Here is a 20,760-nt window from a genome sequence, read left to right as displayed (position 1 = left end):
ATGGAGGGGCCAAATCTCAGGTAAGGCATTTGCATGCTCTACTTCTGTCAAATGTGTGTATATCTTTATCACGCAAAAAACTTGATCAAGCACCTCCATTTTTAATGATTTTATTTTGATGTAATTTGAATTTAGTTTTTTTTACATTTTGTCATGGACCATGGAATACAGTGTTTTTACATTGGCTTCTATTGAAAGTCAAGAGGGTTTTTTCCTTCTCCTTTAAGATTGCCATTTTGAAGATGTGATATCTTTATATATAAAACATATAATATTAAAAATATATAATATATCTCCAAAATGGTGACGTTACAGCCAAAAGCAAAAAAAAAACAACAACATAATTTTGAATGGAAGCTAACGTAAAATAAAAGTCCCCCCCACCCCAAGTAATTTAGAGCATTTCTATTGGTCGACTAAACTAATCCATGTTTTTCATTGGACAGCAGTGATATATGTCCATTTTTAGTTTTCTCGGCCAATAGAAATGGTCTAAACTACCTGGAATAAATTTTTATTTTACATTAACGTCCATTCAGAGTTCCTTTGCCTGTAAAGCCATTTTGGTAATGAAATATAAATGTATTTATAAATATATAAATAAATGTGGGTTAAAATATGTGGTATATGTGGTTGACATGTCCATGGTGCTATGTGTTCTCTGAGGCTGAAGAAATAATATTTTCCATTTCCATAATTTCAATAATTTTTGATTTTTTGATTGTTAATAAAAATATGAAAATTACATGTAATTGAAAAATTCTGTTAGAAGCTCATCCAAGCTATAACTTATAAATGATCACTTCAGACCAGTTCGTTCTCCAGCATTTCTCTTTATCATACTAATTGATCTGCAATTACTAGGTTAATCACAGAATTACATGAGTGTTGGAGGCATTTACAGTAGTATTATAATTGCTGTAGAGCTGAGATTAGGTGCTACTAGGGGTTCTTTGAGTGATGCCATAGAAGAACCACTTCTGTTTAAGGAGCTGAGAGTGTGGAGAACTTTCTGAAGACTGAAAGAAGTCAATTTAAAGGTTCTTCACACTCTCAGCTCCTTAACCAGAAGTGGTTCTTCATAGTACACCAGAATACTATGATGTTTAGATGATGTTTTTTTTTTACACACCGGCTTAATTAAGCTTTTAATTAGTTTGATCAAGTGTTCATTCACTGCTTCAGTGCTGCAGGGCTAAGTGTCATGCCAGTTTACAGCTCCCTGTTGTTTGTCTTCAGGACGGTCCTGAGCTTCAAGCTGGTTCTTCACCTTTATTTGAGTCTTGTGGTGGTTTCGTCCAAGAAAGTCTCAATCCCTGTTTCTAACGATCACAAAGCTGAGGTAGAGGGAGACCTTCAGGACATATCTGAACAGGAGCACTTAGATGAGGCTTTTGAAGAGCAGGTAAGAACATCCAGAGGAGCTCTACGTTTAAAGTGCAGTGCTGGTTTGTTTAGTCAATTGTTATTGAAATCAATAGCTCGAGCAGATTTCCTGGATGGGCTCTGGAGCAATTTTGCAATTTGTCTTCTATGGGATTTTGCCTTTTAGTACATTTCTAAAAATAAAGAGCTACTACAGTGGGTTTGATGCCACAGGCAAAAAACAACAACAACAACAACCAGTACCAGTAAAGAATTGTGTACACAGCCAAGATGCCCATGTGAGGCTCATGTGGCTGGAACGTGGGCTAGGTGGGTTCCAGATGGGCATGGGCTCTGAGTGGGTTTCAACATGTGTTGTTCTTGAGACCCAGCTAGGCCTCCCAAATGGGCCCCATCATTACCATCCACCCTAATTTCACATGGGTCCCATCTGCAGTCAAAAACATAAAGGTGCTACAAGAGGTTCTTTGATTGATGCCATAGGAGAACCACTTTTTAGAGTGTAGGCCCCAATGTACAGTGTATAACCAAGACTGGGTCCATGCTTAACCCCTCTTGGTCCCAATACTAACCCTGGTGGGCGTCCCTATGTGGGGCCAACATGGAACCGATGGACAGTACTGTCTCGTTCCCAGAAATGGCATGTTCTCTGGGTATATGAGGGGCATGTTCTCTGGGTATACACTGGGCATATTCTCTGGGTATATAAGGGGCATATTCTCTGGGTATATAAGGGGCATATTCTCTGGGTATATAATGGGCATATTCTCTGGGTATATAATGGGCATGTTCTCTGGGTATATAATGGTCATGTTCTCTGGGTATATAATGGGCATGTTCTATGGGTATATAAAGGGCATGTTCTCTGGTTATATAATGGACATGTTCTCTGGGTATATAAAGGACATGTGTTCTGGGTATATACTGGACATGTTTTCTAGGTATATACTGGGCATGTTCTCTGGGTATATAAGGGGCATATTCTCTGGGTATATAATGGGCATGTTCTCTTGGAATATAATGGGCATGTTCTCTGGGTATATAATGGACATATTCTCTGGGTATATAATGGACATGTTCTCTGGGTATATAAAGGACATGTTCTCTGGGTATATAAGGGGCATGTTCTCTGGGTATACACTGGGCATATTCTCTGGGTATATAAGGGGCATATTCTCTGGGTATATAATGGGCATGTTCTCTGGGTATATAAGGGGCATGTTCTCTGGGTATATAATGGGCATGTTCTATGGGTATATAAAGGGCATGTTCTCTGGTTATATAATGGACATGTTCTCTAGGTATATAAGGGGCATGTTCTCTGGGTATATACTGGGCATGTTCTCTGGGTATATAAAGGACATGTGTTCTGGGTATATACTGGACATGTTTTCTGGGTATATACTGGGCATGTTCTCTGGGTATATAAGGGGCATATTCTCTGGGTATATAATGGGCATGTTCTTTTGGTATATAATGGGCATGTTCTCTTGGTATATAATGGGCATGTTCTCTGGGAATATACTGGGCATGTTCTCTGGGTATATAAGGGGCATTTTCTCTGGGTATATAAGGGGCATTTTCTCTGGGTATATACTCGGCATGTTCTCTAGGTATATACTGGGCATGTTCTCTGGGTATATAAGAGGCATGTTCTCTAGGTATATACTGGGCATGTTCTCTGGGTATATAATGGGCATGTTCTCTGGATATATAATAGAAATGTGGGATGTTAAGTTGATGTGATTTTTTACCAATTTAAAGATTCTTCACCTTGACAGACATGATTCTTTATGAAACCAGAAGTGGTTATTCTACAGTATCGCTACAAAGAAACCCCGAGCACCTTAATTAATTAATTAGTTAATTAGCTTATTTAACTTCTCCACAGGCCTGCAAGAATCTATACTGTGATGCAATTATTCCAAATCCATAAGGTTAGCTTCAGCACCTGTGGAGAAACGTGTAGTTTGAATTTCAGTGTAGACACGGTCACACAGACTTCAGTTTGGAGAACAACCCTAATGACCCGTCATAAACTGGCCCATGAGCACATCCTTGCTGGCCTTGAAAAAGCTGCTAATCTCACTCTCAATCTGTACTGTTTGCACACGTCTTCACCAGGGCTACTACCTGCAGAGGCTTTTCTTGGAGTACGGCAGCAATGGGACGCTGACATATGAAGGTCTACAGAAACTGTTGGGCAGTCTGGGACTCGGTGAGGTCAGCGTGCTGGAGATCAGACATGGAGTGACCAAGCATTCACCTCCAGGCCTTTCTCATTCTCACCCACACTCTTATGTTGACCATCATCATCCTCACCAGCCCTCAAGTATGGCACCAGTAAACAAGTAAGAAACCTGGCGATGTTGTTTCGTCCTCCCACAGTTAGTCATTTCTAATTCCCACACACTAGTTAGGACTACTCCTGACACACAATACTACCAGTGCTGGGGGAGGGTGAGGGCTAGCATGTGCTTCCTTCAAGTCGCATGAAGCCAGCCAACCACTGTTCCCAATGCATCTTCATTGACCAGCTGAACACGCTTGGAGGAGAACAATAACGTTAGCTAACAGGCCACCACCAAGCATCACAGTGAGTCATGGGAGAGTGGGACGACGTTCACAGGAAGTGAGGACATATGGGACTCTCTGAGGAGATTTTCACCTGGAATAAACATGCATTTTTGGCGATCAGATCATAGTCAAAGGATACATTAGGATTGTGATTGGATTCCGATCCAATCACTCGAAACATGTTCATGTTGGGCTCACATGGGCTCACATGGGCTAGGTGGGTTCCAGGTGGGTATGGACTCTGCTACTGGAGCTCAGTTCGGCTTCCCAAATGAGCCCCCTATGCTTCAGCCAACCTTAATCTCACATGGGCCCCATTTAGGCCCCAAATGCAGTGTACATGGGGTTGCCACCTTTCAGAAATGAAAATAAGGGACAAGGGCCATGTCCACCACAGGCCAGACTACAAACCTTTTTAATCTAGGAAATATATATGTATTAAAGAATAAATGTTAAAGTATTATTTCAGTAGTATGATTTGATCTTTAAATGGCCATATATAATATGTTTATTGGCTAACACTACTGAATATTAAATAAATGATCATTCATTTAAAAACTGAACATCCTAACCAATCAATTAAACCACAATAGCTTTGCCCATTTTACAGTTTACCCTCTAATCATCTCCATTGACGCTGTCCAGCCAGTGATGTGCCTCCTCCCTCTCACGCCTCTATTGGACATTTATGGAAATAAAAGAAAAAGAAATCTGAACAAAACTGGTTCAATACAGGACACAACATTTACATGCCAAATAAAGGACGAGGACAAATAAAAGGCAACCCTAAGTGTGCAAGTACATGTTTAACCCCTCCTGGTCCCTGAATCACTGTCCCTGGTGGCCATCCATAAGTGGGGCCAACATGGAACCTGTGGATAAAACTTTCTTGTTCCCAGTTGGGCTACCCATACGGACCCCACATGGTCATGTTTTATTGGGGGAGGTGGTCGGAGACCCAATCATCCCAATCAACGAAATGCGTTGTGTGTGCATGTCTGGGGTCAGTTCGGCAAGCAGAAATTGGTCTTTCTAGGAAATTTAACATGAGCAATTATTACTGTTATGTTACTGCTATATACTGTGAGTATGTGTGTGCACGACCTTTTGCCCTTGCTTATTTACTGGTAGATGATCAGCCACAGCTGGGAGTATCATAGAGTGCCTTTCCTTGCATTCACATATACCCATCATTCCTCAAAACATTTACTGATGCCAGCTAGGCCTTTCAGGATGGCCTTTTTTAGGTTCCAGGATGGATCTGGGCGTAATAATTTTTTGATTAAATGGATTTTTATGTCTAAATATGCCCAATTAGGCCTATTTTAGCTCGTTGTTGTTGCTTTAAAATGATAATAGACTGTAGCTCTCTATGGAAACTGACTTATCCTAAGCTGCAGCTCTTTGATTCATGTCTTTAGATGGTATCAGCTCCTGTTTGTTGGTAGCCATGTTAGCATGTTAGCCATTTGTTCAGCATGTGCAGTTCTCTCTCTAAGCCATGTTCCTCACGCATGCTTTAGCTTTAGATTTCATTCATTTAATCCTTATCCAGTCTATTTTCCTTCCCATTCCCCCACGCAGAGTGAGTCAGCCTGGCTCAGATACGATGCCTGATGCTAAAATCAAGTCTGGAGAGAGAGATCCTTCACAGTTTACAGAAGAAACACTGCAGGAAGGCTTATCGCTGCTGTCAAATCACCTAACAAAGAAACACACCCACGAGAACGTGAGTGCCGACTGCCGAGCTCGTTGGAGTAGAGTAGACTGTCCTATAAATGATCAAAGTGCACGCCTGATACGTCTCTGTTATCAGGTGATCAAAGTTCTGTTGACATCTTAAGGTGTCCCTGTCTCAGTCACATGCAAATTGGGATGTGTTTATACCTTTATTCAGCTTGAATGGGGGATGATTCACTCGTGAGTCTTGTTAACAAAGACAATATCGGCTACCTTGTACATTTCTTATGAGGGCTTGTGAAGCTTACAGCGGTGGCTGCTAAAAAAATGATAGCTACACATGATTGGTGACCGAATTTGCTTGTGTACTTCGTGTGGACAAATTAGGACACCAGATGAAACCTTTGTTTTGACATATTTTAACATATGGACACTTGATCTTCAGTTGAACTCTTAACTCTGAGAGATGGGGATAATCAATTGAAGCTAAATTTAGGATCTCCTGAGTGACTAGCCAGTCTCCAGTAAATCAGGCTGGGCCACTTTGCCAGTAAACACTGGTGTTCCTTTCACTCTCTGTCCTCAGTGCCTGAACGTCACCCAGCTGCTGTGGAATTTCGGCCTGGGCCAGGCGTCCCACATCACACCAGCGCACTTCACCTTCCTGTGTCCGGCGCTGCTTTACCAGATAGACAGCGGTGTGTGTCTCCGCCATACGGAGTCCAGCACGGAAGAAGCCAAAAACAGCGTGGCCTTCCTCAAAGGTAAATAGTTCCTATATGCATACACTATGGCCAAATGTTTGTGGACACCCCTTCCAATGAATGCATTCGGCTACTTTAGGTTGCACCCATTGCTGACACAGATGCACAAATGTCTAGTCCTTGAATAGGACTCTCTGGAGCAGATGAATATGAACCCTAATGCCAGGCGTGGGCTAGAGGGGTATAAAGCCCCCCAGCATTGAGCTGTGGAACAGTGGAAGAACCGTGTTCTCTGGATTGATGGATGGTGGTGGTGCTCCATCCAATACTTTTGGGATGGGTGATCATCCAACATCCTGACCTCACTAATGCTCTTGTTGCTGAATGCAACAATCAAATCAAATCCTCACAGCAATGCTCCTCCAAAATCTAGCAGAAGGCCTTCTTCTCTGGACAGTAGAGACAGTTACTCCAACAAAATATTGTTGATTTTGGAAGACACAATAAATAAACAGTGTCCCAATACTTTTGTCCATATAGTGTATGTAAGCTAGTTGTCCAGACCCACATTAAGCCTAAGGCTAATCCATGCAGGACCGGTATGTTTTCTGCTTTCTCTCAGCTCTAGGTTGGGCCTCCCTGGCATTGTTTGTAATCAGTCTGCCTTCCCTGCTTGCTCTGGGCCTGGCACCACTCCTTCCACCGTCCAGCCTCCATACATTCCTCTGCCCAATGGCTGCCATGGCAGTGGGCACTCTGTGCGGAGATGCCCTGCTGCACCTTCTGCCCCATGTAAGTGCATGACCAGAATATTCTGTGGGTATAATAGTGTTAAACCCTAAAGGGAACGGACCAGCAAAACATCCACATTATTACTCCTACTCACAAATAAGCAGCCAGGGCGTGCTTGTGGTGAGTGTATGATAATGTAGGCATGTTTGATGTTCTTGGAAGGAGTTTAAGGAGAAACCCTATGAAAAACCATCAGGGCAGGACTCAAGATTCCCCCGTCCAAAGCAGACCGTCCTAGAAGTCCTGGGCTCTGTCCTAGAAGGTGTTCTCTGGTATCTTTTAGTCTTGCCCTGGTGTTTTATGGGGTTTTGTTTTGACAGTAAGGTGTAGTGTTGTTTTTCTCTTTTTTGATGGTAGAAGCTGTACTTTGACGTCAGCTGTGGCGAGAGCTCCCTGTAGCTCGGTCATGATGACATTGTAGGATTGTTGGAGGCTTCTTTACTCATCTTGAGGTCTCATCTCTTGGGCTGAACTTGCTAGGACGGCCTGATCTGGCCACGCTGGCAGTTGTATTAAATGTTCTCCAATGGTAAATGATGTAGCAGTCAGTGGATTGGCTGATTTCTAATTGTTCTGAGATCTTATTAAAGCCCTTTCCAGACTCATCTGCATCTACAGCCTTCTTTCTGAAGGCCTCAGAGAGCTCTCTGGATCTGGCCATGATGGTGATCTTCTTCACCACTCACTTCAACTTCTCAGACTAAACGTCTGAGGGTTCAATAAGACCTCAGACTCCTCCAGAATAATCCTCTCCAACCATGCTCTGATCATCTGCAGCTGATGTTCTGCACCTGACTCTCATTTTAAACATTAAGTAGTAGTAAATGTGGGGTCTTCTAAATGTTCCTCACAAGTAATTTACATCTCTACATTTCATTACAGGTGATTTTCAGTTGCATGTGTTTAGATCAACATGTCCAGAGGTTTAAATATGTTTAAAAAGAAGGCTTTTACAGGGTGTCTAAACTTTCTCACACGACTGTACATTGCAAAACTAATGAAGCAAACTCCAGACACTGCATTTCTACCATATACATTCATTCTCTGTGTTGAAGACTGGCTATACCAAACACACTGCACCCTAAATGTATGTATGAGTGTAGCTATGTGTGATTAACGAGTGCCTGCGGTCCTTTAGGCCAACTCCGGTCCACACAGCGATCATCAGGGCGCTGTGCTGAAGGGTCTGAGTGTGCTGGGGGGGCTTTTCCTGCTCTTTGTGTTTGAGAGTGTGGTGGGACTTAGGCAGCACTACAAGGTGAGATTCACTCCAGTACTTGTGTTTCATGACATTTTAATCAAACTATATATTTAAACCAGTGAAGCAACAGATGATGTTTTTTTTTATAAATATTTGTTTGCTTGTTTGTTCACGTAGAAGTCCAGGAAAAAGACACCGGATGCAGAAGTGGTCCAGGAGCTGGAGGCACTGGAGGGTAAGCTCTAAGTAATGAGGACAAACAGGAATACTAGATAATAGCTAATATAGCTAATATATATAATATATCAGCTGCTATCCAATAAAACTCACTCTCTCATCTCTGTTTTTGTCAGTTTTAAGTTTCCTCCATGGTTTGCTGCTTCTGTACGCTGTGTAAATAATTCTGGATGAATGGACCAATAGAAATGCTCTAAATTACTTGGAATAAACTCTTATTTGACTTTGACTTCCATTCAAAGTTAAGAGAGCATTTTTGCCTTTTTTCTCCTGTAAAGTCACTTTTTTAAAGATATGTAGATTTCATTGAATATATATATAAATATATATAAATATAAATATATATATAAATTGTGCATATCACTAGCTAGATATTAAATGTCCCATGGAGGATACAATTAAAACTATACATCTGAAAACTGTATGTAGAAATTCTATTCAAGAGAGGAGAGCTACAAAACATGCCGAGATGTTCAATAAAATAGACATTATGTTGACATCACATTTAAATTTCTGCTAAATAATTAAAAAAATCAATAATAAAATTACATTTTCAATAATATATATATATATATATATTTGCAATTTAAAAAGTAATCGTTGTTTCCAGCATGACCTAACACACTACAGCACTAGAACAATAGAATATATAACACACATATATATAACCTTCATTTTAAAGTTTTAAAAAACTGACACATGGACATTATGTCAAAAAGAAAAGTACCAAAAATTAAGATGTGTTTTTTATGTGAGGGACAATATACACTACATACAGTACTGTGCAAAGGTTTGAGGCACTGGTGAGAAATACACTGAAAAGCTGCACATCTGGTCACTGTGTTCATCATTAGAACATCTCCTCTCAAAGTTCTCCTCTCTCATGGAGTCTAGTGTTATTTAGAGCTCTCCTCAGATCAACACCTGGTTTGATGGTAAATCAGGGCTTAGTGATGGTAAATCAGGTGAGCTGCTGCTGCTGCTGCTGCTGCTGCTGATGGAGTTGAACACATCCTCCACGCTGTGCTGGCTAGACTGGGGGGCGTCCAGGAGAAACCTGGAGGAACCGAGCTCTGTTCTTCAGACTAGCTCACAGACAAGATGTCACTACTTTCTTTCTTTAGAATGAGAAGCTCTTGATTCTCCTTTTTACTGGGTTTATCTTCTCCTGCTTTATCTGTTCTGATGAGATATAAAGCTTCTACAAGCAGAATCTCTTATTTCTGAGAGACACACATTTAAATAACCTCAGTTTGAGAAATGACACCGAGGACATAGGGAGGGTCTGTTGTAAGAGTGTGCTGAAACTAAGCCTATTAATTGGAGGCTGCACTTTGGCCGTCTTCAGGGTGAATCTCAAGATTTTAGTCTGGCCATAACTCCCACAACAATGTCCTAAACCCTACTGCACATTTCAACAGGTTCCTCTGCTCCTGAGCACACGGTCCGCTCCGATTCTGGACATGGCCACTCTCACGCTGCACCTGCCCACGGATCCTCAGGCCTTGGCAGTGTGGCCTGGATGGTCGTCATGGGAGATGGGATCCACAACCTGACTGATGGACTGGCTATTGGTGTGTAACTCTGAGTACGTTGGGCTGGGGCAGGTTCTATTATCCAGCCCTAACAGTGGCTCTACATGTTAAAGAGGCATTCAGGGCTAAGACTAGCACTGGTATGTAATACGTGCACCATGCAGCTGGATTTAGGGTGTGTCGGTGGGTCTTTGCTATGGTAACAACTGGAAAAGTTCATCCTGTGTGGCTCGAAACGCACAAAAGTCATGTACTGAGTCTCTTAATTAATCAGGGGTGTAACGTGCCGTAATAAACCAACCAGTGTGTCTTTCACCATCCCTTTAAGAGCCAGGTGCGGTCAGTCTGACTTTGGCGGGTTGCTATTTCAGTGGTGTAAAGCGTGAGGGGGTGTACAAGCGTCAGGCTGCACGCCCCTGTGTTGACAATTCACTGCCAAGATAGCAACGACCGTCTGACTGTTGATGTCTGCCGAGGTTGTTTTCAGTCAGTGGAGCTCCTCCTCCTCATTTCGAGACCACCACACCCATCAGCGTAGATATATTCACAAACAGTGCTGCTGTTTAAGAAGGGTGTTAAAAGGGTGATAATAGGGCCCTTAGTTTTAATACATTATTCATGCATGTTTTTCTCTTCCAGGCGTTGCGTTCTCTCAGAGCCTGACTGGAGGACTCAGCACCACTATTGCTGTCTTCTGCCATGAGCTTCCTCATGAACTTGGTATGACCTACAGCTTCTGAGCACAGATTCTCATTCATTCATCCGACATCCTTAAAGTGATGGTTCTGAGACCCCAAATGTAGTTTAATCAGCCAAAACAACAGTTGTTAAAACAGGGGAGGTGTTTTAGCTACATTAGCACTGCTTTACTGCTTTGAAATAAGGTGCTTCAAAGGGTTCTTCGAGCCTGTTGTCACAGAAGAACCACGTTTGCAACAGAGAGTGTGAAGAACCTTTTAGAGTATGTAAAGGTTCTGCACTCTCTCACATCTCCATGGAACCAAAAGTGGTTCTCTGTGCTCGGAGAACAGTCTGAAGCCCCTTTATTTTAAAGAGTGTAACTGCACTTTAATTAAAAGTTATCATACACTACATGAGCAGGTGTCCCAATACTTTTGTCCATTTATTGTATCTTCCAAAATCAAGGGTATTTAAAATTAAAAGAGAAAAAAAAGTGTATCCTGCTTTGGTTGGAGTAACTGTCTCTACTGTCTAGGGTAGAAGGCTTTCTGCTAGGTTTTGGAGCAGCATTGCTGTGAGGATTTGATTGCATTTAGCGACAAAAGCATTAGTGGGGTCAGGATGCTGGATAAACTCCCCAACTCATCTCAAAAGTATTGGATGGAGCACCACCACCATCCATCATGCCAGAGAACACAGTTCTTCCACTGCTCCACAGCTTAACGCTGGGGGTCTTTAAACCCCTCTAAGCCAATAGGTTCATGTTTACTCCAGAGAGTCTTATTCTATTAGCCGTACGTCTGTCTCTACAGGGACTAGACAAGCGTCAAGTGTGTCAATCTGTGTCAGCAATGGGTGCAACTTAAATTAGTTCAATGCACTCATTACAAAGAGTGTCCACAAACATTTGGACATATTGTGTAGTCTATATCTGTGGGAACATGAATGAATGGTATTGAACTATTGCCTCTCCCTCTGCAGGTGATCTGGCAGTGTTGCTGGCTGCAGGCTGGCCTGTGCGCAGACTGGCCGTGTTCAGCATGCTCTCGGCCCTGCTGGGCTATGTGGGAGTGCTGGGGGGGACGGCGATGGGTCATCAGTGGGCTCAGCACTCCCCCTGGATCCTCACAGTCACCGCTGGAGTCTTCCTCTATGTAGCTCTGGCAGACATGGTGAGCTGGAACTGCTATGTTAGCCTTACAGCTCCAGTAGAACTCGCCGTAATATGGATGCAGTGCTTTTCTATCCAATACACAGACAAATACTTACCAATTACTCTTCCCCTCTCCTGGGTGCACAGATGCCCGAGATGCTGCACGGAGATCGAGGTCCGATGGGCCCTGTGAAGTGTTTCCTCCTGCAGTGTGTGGGGCTGCTGGCAGGTGGCGCCATTATGCTGTGCATCGCCCTCTTTGAGGAGGACATTGCTGTTAGCATGGGGGACAGATGAGGTGATGAACTCAGGCACTGCTGGAACAGTACTGAGAGAGGCGCACATACCTTCTGTACATGGACCCCTCCCTGAAGGTGTTGTAAAAGCCTCTACTGGTTACTGGGATGTGGCAAATGGACAACGTGCAACAGGGCTTTGGCAAGGCAGGCTGCGTCTTAACGTTCTTAAAGGCCATAGCATTCCTACAGTATCCCTGAAGAGTGGTTCAGTGTAATCCTAGAAGGCCAAGTTTTATCTTCTACCTGTATAATCAGGTCTAATCATGCACCAAAGTAGGACAAATGTAATTGGACGCCACTACTATATTAGGAAAGGTTTAATTTCTTCAGAATTAAAATGATGATTAAAGAGACTAATAATAATAATCAAATTAAACCTCAAGGTGAAGATCACAGGTAGGTTTCCAAAATAGACCTGGACTGAAAACTGGTATTAAATTCTGCAGTCTTTTAATTGAAGTTGTGACGATATGCAGGTTAGTCTCTTTCACCGTTTTTTTTTATTTGTTTACATGCCTTTTAAAAAAATGTGTACAGTGGAAACGACTGCACTTAAAGACTTCATACACACAGGACTTCGTTTTCAGGTTTAACGTCTGGCAAACAAGCTCTGGTACAGGAGATCTGCCCCTCAGCAGAACAGAGTTCTCAGAGTATTCAGTTCAGTATTAGAAGCCAGCCCAGCTGCTGCACTCTTAAAAATAAAGGTGTTTCAGAGGGTTCTTTGAGCGATGCCATAGAAGAACCACTTTTAGCTCCATAAGAACCTCAAGATGTTGGATGATCACCACCTCACCACACCCAATATTTAGCACCATCCATTATTCCAGAGATCACAGTCATTCCACTGCTCCACAGCTCAATGCTGGGGGGCTTTATACCCCTCTAGCCCAGGCCTGGCGTTAGGCAGCATGGTGCCAATAGGATCATGATTATCTGCTCCAGAGAGTCCTATTCTATCAACAAAACTGCTCTGGCGCTGCGTGTGTGTGTATTTGCACCTCTATGTTAGTTGATGGTGCAACCTAAAGCAGCTGAATGCATTTATTAGAAGGGGTGTCCACAAACATTTGGACATAAAGTGTATCTGTATCGGTTGCTTGGAGAACTCACAGTCGTTGACTGAACCTGGGCTTTATTATTCAGTTTTTAGTCTGTAAAAGTAGAAACCAGTGTAAATTGTTTGGTAACTGTTGGGTAACAGAGTCCCACAGGGTTCTGGTTTAGGGTTGGTGAAATTGCGGCAGTAATGTAGTTGTAAGAGTAAGGAACTGAAAGGTTCAAAGGGTCACGAGTGTAAATAGACCAAATGTCTACAGACAGCGATGATGGTCTAAACTTACACAGTCAGCCAGACTTATTTTATATATAATACAGTTTACACAGAGATAACAGTAGTTTTCTCTGCTGTATCCTGTGATAAATATAACTGTTTAAAGATACACACAGTGTAAAAGGACCTCTTCAGCCATCTAATCAAATGCACATGGGTTCTGATTTCAACACCGTTACGTTTCCTGGGTTTACCACAGATGCATCACTACTATCTGTTATCAACAATAAAACCACCCCCTTGTTTCTACACTCGTCCAGTTCAGCAGCTCCACTTCCCATATAGGAGCACTTCCAGACTGTAGACCATCTTCTCTGCATACTCCGGTGGCCTCCTTTCACCCTGTTCTTCAATACTCAGGACCCCACAGGGGATGGTGGGACATTCTCAGTCCTGCAGTGACACTGCCATGGTGGTGGGGGTGGTCTGGTGCAAGTGGATCAGTGTTGAAAAAACATTTAATTAAAATAAGTAAATAAATAAATCATAACAAACACACCCCATAAACCATCCCGTAACTCTAAGCAGATTTCACCCCCCCCCCCCATACCACCACCTCAGCATCAGATTCTTCTTTTCATAGGGAGAGATATTGCGTAATACGCTGAATCACCAGGGGCTTTACTGACCACCCAAGCTGCGCATTTCTGCCAAGCAGGGGGAGCAGCCAACAGCAGAAATTAATTAACCGAGTATCAGTGTGCCAATTATAAAAATAAATTAATAGAAAAGACACTTACCAGTGTAATACCATTTTGCTTTATTATTCAATGTTATTTTAAAAATATTTTTTTTATCATTATTTTTTTGGTGCCTTAGGAGGGAGTCCGGTGCTGTTGGGGCCCCAAGTGGCAAGTAATAAGAGTACATCTTGGGCCGGCTCTGCCTAGAACACTGCCAATCGAAGTCAGTCCATAGTTCATAGTTTTTTCTGTTTCTATAATAAAGGATCATGTTAACATCAATTAATGTAAAGAAAGGAGAAAACCTGGTAAACCTGGTGGGTGACGTCTAGGTGTTCGACAGGCCGGAGGTGGAAGTTGGAGAAAAAGGATGAGAAGGCAGCAACCTTTTCACCACACACACACACACACACACACACACACACACACACACACACACAGTATTGTAGCACCAGGTCCTGCGAATACACAGCCCTGCTCAGCACAGAGGACACCAGTCTTCTAGCAGGAGCGCTCTCTGAGCCCGGAATTTTAAAGGATATTTGAGAAGCTGAAGAAGAAGAAGAAACTACTGATAATTAGGGCCAGTTGAGGGACGTCGAAGAATAAAAATAACCGGTCACATCATTCACACCCTGCTGGACCGTCCAAAACAGACAGTACAGCAAAAACCACAGTACGGCAGACTTTACGTAGCAATAGCACTTTATTTTCAAACATAACCAATCCTAAGCCACAATACTGAATGACGAGACCTACTGGCTGCAGCATATTATGAAACTGACAAACGCAAATGTATGGGTTTGCTCTTTTTTTTTTTCTCCACATATATTTTTTTCAAGTCAGAGAGAGACCAAGTCTGTATATAATGCCAAATCCAAAACAAACAAAAAAAAGATAAATGCTCCTTCTTACTTAAATACATGTACAGATGTTCACATCTGTTAGTAACAATTAACCATTTACAAGCTCCTACTATGAATTAACAAGGCAAAGTGCTTTCAGGATTGCATTGTCACACAAAAATGAATGGCTTGAGGTTTCGGGGGGGAGGTGGGGCACAGGTAGGGGAGGGGCGGGTTGTGAAAGAGCGAGGCCGTACGTCGGGGTTGCGAGTGCAAGGTCACTGTGATGAATTCCGGACAAAAAAATAAAAATAAAATCAAAAAGAAAAAGATGAAAATTCATCAAAGTGCCTCTCAGCAATGCCAGATACGGGTGGTGTGCAGGAGGTACGGAGGCTGCCGTTATGCTAATGCTGATCGGATATTAACGGGCGCAGTGTTTTGGAACGGCTTGGTGTAAGGCTTGGGGACTGTTTATTTGTACCCCATCAGAACAGAAGACAACAGAAGGACACGAAGAACTCCAACCTATGCCCTTTCAACCCCTCCCCCCTCCCCACCGCCAGTAGAAAATTAGGTTGTTGCTTCGGTACCAAAGTCACACGCCCACCTGCACAAACCCACCAAGATCATACACACATACACACACACACACACACACACTATGAAGAAGAGTTGTAAACTTGAATTCAGAGGGCTCACAGTGAACATTGAGAAAGTGAGAAAGGGGGCGCTAAAGATGCCAATAAACACAGCAAATGGGGACAAGACAGAACAATAGGGAGGGGCGAGGGGTATAAAAGCTGAAATAGGCTGATAGTCTTCCCTGTTTTAGCAAATACAATAAAATAAAAGTGTGAAAAATGTCCATGTATGACGAGAGCATTAGGCAACATACATGACATCATTTGAACCATAACTGGAGGAAAGGGGGGGGGAGAGAAGGGCATGATTAAAGCAAAAGAAGTAAAAGTATCATTTTCTAATACAGTCTGGCTTCACATTCCAGTGGTACTCTGCTGTGTAGACACTTAATATTCTCATGTTACACCGACAGACACACGGTCACACACACCTTATTTTATTAATCTGTAATATCGCGCGTTGGTTATAAGTTATACATATATCTGTTCCATATACATACACGTTTTCCATTGGTCACCACGACAGGTGAAATAATTGATACATCAAGCTGTAACACGCAGAGAGGTAGGAATAATGCTACTACTCGTCAACAACAACGAAAAAAAAGAAAAATAATGAATGCTAAGAACACAAATCAGCTGGAATCTGGTTTTAGGTCTTTAGGTCAGGCTTTAAGCAGAGGCAGAGGTGTGTCTTAATGCGCCAAAAAAATGAATAAAATAAAGTAAATCATGATCTTATTGGCTGATACAGGATTTGAGTGATGTTACAGACCCTGCAGTGGTCCCAGGCTTTCAGCACATGCTGGTGATGGCATCTTCTCCAACATCAAAACACAAAAAAGGACAGAAATACAAGAGTATTTGCAGATATGTCGATGAGGTATACGAGGTTTGATACATGACCCCAGGCGATTCTCACGAAAACACACACACACACACACACACACACACACACACACACACACACACACTCACGTAGGGTGCTGCCTGACACCATCAGAGCATAGTTATTTTTGCTTTTCCTTTTTGTAACAGCAGAAATGTTGGAAATGAAAGACAGGAGAGAAAAAAAAAAGAAATAAAAGAGAGAGAGAGAGAGAAAGAGAGAGAGAGAGAGAGAGAGAAGTCTCCTAGACTCTCGCTTTGGGTCCACGCGAAACTGGATTCGATAAACATGAGACGACGAGATCAGTGTATTAAAGCCCACCCATTCTTAAATGGCCAAATCCTGTACATATCAAATTCACATTCAGTCTGACTGAAGTAAGGCTCTCTCTGCACTGACGTTTCAGTCGCGAGGAGAGGGTGTTTACCTAAGGTGCCACGCAATAAATAGACAAGCCAAAGTGACCCAGCGATCAAATCATACGAAATACATCGAAATATACAATTGTCTCTTGATTGTATTGCTCATTTTAGTGTGTTTCTTTTTTTTTTTTTGGATGAAAATTAAAATGAGTCACTGGCCATCTTTGAAAAAAGAGGCATGGATTGGTCCTGTGTGATAAAATACTAGGCTACTATTTTTTGTGATTTTATTTTATTTTTTAAACACTTTATTTTTTTCTTTTAAGCAGTGAACAGAGTGCTCGCTGTGGTCCAGCTCGAGACACTTCAGTTTTGATTGAATTAAAAAAAAAAAAAAAAAAAAAAAACCCACACAACAAAGAAGGACCTTAAAAAGTAGGTAGAAAGCAGTAGATTTTGGTCTTAAATAACAAATCAAAGTCCTTTTATCTTGGTCACCAAATACTGAACTGAACTTCCCAGGTGTGATGGAATGTCACATGATCAGTATGATTTTTGTCTTCTTCTTCTCCATGTTAAACCAGTTTAATCTTCAGTATTAATTCAGCTTATTACTCAGTCTCCAAATCTGTGTGCGGTCACATGGGTACTTATGATAAAGGCTTAGTAGTGCACACTGACCATATCTAAACGCACTCATGCACGCCCTAAACACAGACTCCTAACAGATCTCCTATTATCATAGAATATTATTATTATTTTTTTGTATCACAACACATACACCGAATGGAAACACATAGAAGTTCACTAGTAACTGGCCACACCCACCTACAGCCATCAATCATCGTCGTCGTCGTCGTACCACAACAGGCCAAATCAGTAAACGAACCGTTAGGCAATTTTTGGTTATATTAATTAAAAAAAGGAAAGAAAAAAGACATGATGATTTATGGGGATAAAAAAACCAAGTAAATTCAAAAGATGTCCATCATACCCACATAAACAAGACGACAAATGGGTCAAGTCACGCCTGTGAGCCAAAAAATGCTGATGCAACATCAACAGATTTAGAGAAGGTGAAATGGACAAAATGCTCTATTTTAAAAAAGACTGATCAATAAATACACCATCATTGCAGAAAGCTACAAGTACTGACACGGTTAAGTCCGTCACAGTCTCCACCAAGTCTTTTATACATTCCACAAGAAAGTGCCACTTTTATGGAGGCGAAGCCAGATGGTTGAGCAGAAATCCTCAAAATAACAACCACCCCCCCCACAAAAAAAAAAAAACCCACAACACTAGGAAAAGTGGTTGATTCGCGAGGGAGGACGTTTCTCCTCTGTTAAGGATGCTATGGTGCACAAAAAAAGAAAAAGAAAAAGTTATTGCACTTTAGTCCAATCCATTTCAGGTGGATACTACGACGCTATCACAAGATAGAGAGGACAATTCATGCGGACATTCTACGAGACACGGTTACAACCAAATTTTTATTTTTTGTTTCAAATGCACAAAACCACATGGGGAAAAAAACCCAAAACCACACACACGGCACACGTCTACTTCACTAAAGAACTCACACGTCGTAAAACTAAACGGGATTCCGTCCGTTCTGGATCAAAGTCACGAGCTAGCACAGACCGATCATGTTGGATTAGATTTACAGAGATTTTTTACTTTGCCTATGCGAGGTCACAAAGCCGCTGCAAGGTGTAGAGGCTCCAGATCCCGTTCACGACACGATATCCACGATATCCATCTAGCCGAATGACTTGAATAGACAGAGTTTCATGTACACCAATTGTTATGTTTTCATTCGTAAGGCTCACTAAAAGGTATCAATGGAAGACCATACCCTGTGGCATGTACTTGATAACAAAAGGCACAATCCCACATATTTACCACATGGCGTAGTAGTAGTAGTAATAGTAGTAGTAATAATAATAATAATAATAATAATAATAATAATAGTAGTAGTAGTTTTGGAAATTAAACAGTGAAGATGCTTACAGACTCCAAAGTAATATAGCAGCATGCCACACATAGCAGTGATATGGACTAGCTGAGATGCTTGGTCAGCTGTTGCTAGCTAACGAGCAAGTAAGGTCAGTTTCAGGTTGAAGAATTACGCTTCATAGCTCTGTTGGTTTGGTTCAAAAATAAACACAATCTGGTGGCACTATGCAAATTCTTGTTGGAAAGGAAACTAAAAAATATATATATTATATATGGATGTATATATATTCCTGCATAGCTTTCATCACATATGATGGGATGGAGTTTAAAGGGATCCCCATATGCCTCATAAAAAGACTACTACTCTAGTCAGGCTCTGTTGGTTGTATCACTAAGGGCGGTAATCGAATAAGCTGCCGCGTACGAGAAAAAGAAAACCGAAGCAGCCGTTTTAACGGCAATCAATCATTCGCATATTTAAACGTTAAAGATGAGCATCGGTAATCATCATTATCATCGAATCTGGACAAAAGCAACGACTGTGGTGTTTAATGAGTTTTACCCTTTAGCTAAAAGGTAAAGGACATCGATTTGAAGTTAATCAGCACCCTACAAACTCCCATCTTTCTCCAGAAGGCCTCAGAGGCGTGCTCCTCCTTCAACGACATTAACGGCGTTGACTGTACGTCTTTCTCACTTTCTGATTAGGTTCTCTTCAAAAGACCACTAGTTTTGAGGTAAGACCACCACATTAAATGCAACTCTCAAAATAAATGAATTTCTAGTGTCCACAAATTACTTTCAGTGCATGGCTCTCCCTTCCACTGGGGTTGGGGTGGTTGTTTAGTAAATTTTGTAAATCTTAATTTATTTATTTATTTTTTACAACAAAAACTAAATTAACTAAATTTGTTCCCAATTTCCCCCCTTTTTCTCCCAGTGCCAATAAACCCACCTGTTTGCAGCTCCCCCCAGCACTAGCAATTCTCCTGACACTAGAAGGCTAAGGACAGAACACCCATCTCCTCTGATACATGCAAAGCCAGCCAGGAAAGTGAGGAAAGCGCCGGGTCCCCAGCTCATAGACGCCTGTACCGGCCAACACACACCGGCTTCAAGAGTGGATGAGGGAAGAGAGCGCCACCTACCCACCCAGAGAGCTCATGGCCAATTGTGCGCCCTCTGACTCCGGCTGCTGATGGCAAAGCGGCATGGGTCAGGACTCGAACTTGCGACCACTGGGCCACAGCGGTAGCGCCACTACTAATTAAAAGTATTAAAGCGATGTAATACTGTGAGCGATTAGCTCATCGCTAGAACCTTCCTGCATCATTAAGCCAGGAAACAGTAGTGCAGCTCTGTGTGAGTATTTATAGCTCTCAAAGACAAAAGTCATTTTTCGAAACTTTGTAGTTTGGACTTTGTGATTCGTGTCGGTAAATTCTACACCATAAATGTATATTTTTAAATGTACTCTTCGTGAAAGCGCTCTTGATTGGAAATCTTCGTCCAATATCAATGTACTATTCAGAGGTATGTTTGCACTGTTGGAGAAGTAGAAGTGTAGTGAGTTTGCAGGTTTTTAAAGGGTAAAACAGTCCATTTTCTGCGTTTAGACAAAAATGAGCAACAACAAACTCAGTAAAAGTAAAAAAACACTGTTCACGGCTAAACTCAAGCCAATTAACGACCCTTCAGACCGGCTTACCCCCGCTAAACTTTGAATATACAACAAATAGTACCACGTGAATTCTGCAAGCAGGAAAAAAAACAAACACACACACACACACACACTCACAC

The 20,760-nt window shown here is 42.0% G+C and overlaps 1 protein-coding gene across 1 annotated transcript; it reads left to right on the top strand.

Annotated features, from left to right (window-relative positions):
• slc39a5 (solute carrier family 39 member 5) lies at positions 1–12,243 on the top strand. The gene is made up of 12 exons (XM_072697429.1): positions 1–20; positions 1,240–1,405; positions 3,511–3,737; positions 5,548–5,692; positions 6,230–6,407; positions 6,970–7,139; positions 8,278–8,397; positions 8,518–8,575; positions 9,999–10,151; positions 10,752–10,832; positions 11,775–11,965; positions 12,094–12,243. The coding sequence occupies exons 1-12, from the start codon at positions 1–3 to the stop codon at positions 12,241–12,243; spliced, it is 1,659 nt and encodes a 552-aa protein (XP_072553530.1).
• The last annotated feature ends 8,517 nt before the right edge of the window (positions 12,244–20,760 follow it).

Source organism: Salminus brasiliensis, chromosome 14 (assembly GCF_030463535.1).
Source record: "Salminus brasiliensis chromosome 14, fSalBra1.hap2, whole genome shotgun sequence".
Taxonomy (NCBI): Eukaryota; Metazoa; Chordata; class Actinopteri; order Characiformes; family Bryconidae; genus Salminus; species Salminus brasiliensis.
The sequence above is the reverse complement of the archived record's forward strand: the minus strand, read 5'-3'. Positions and strand labels throughout refer to the sequence as shown.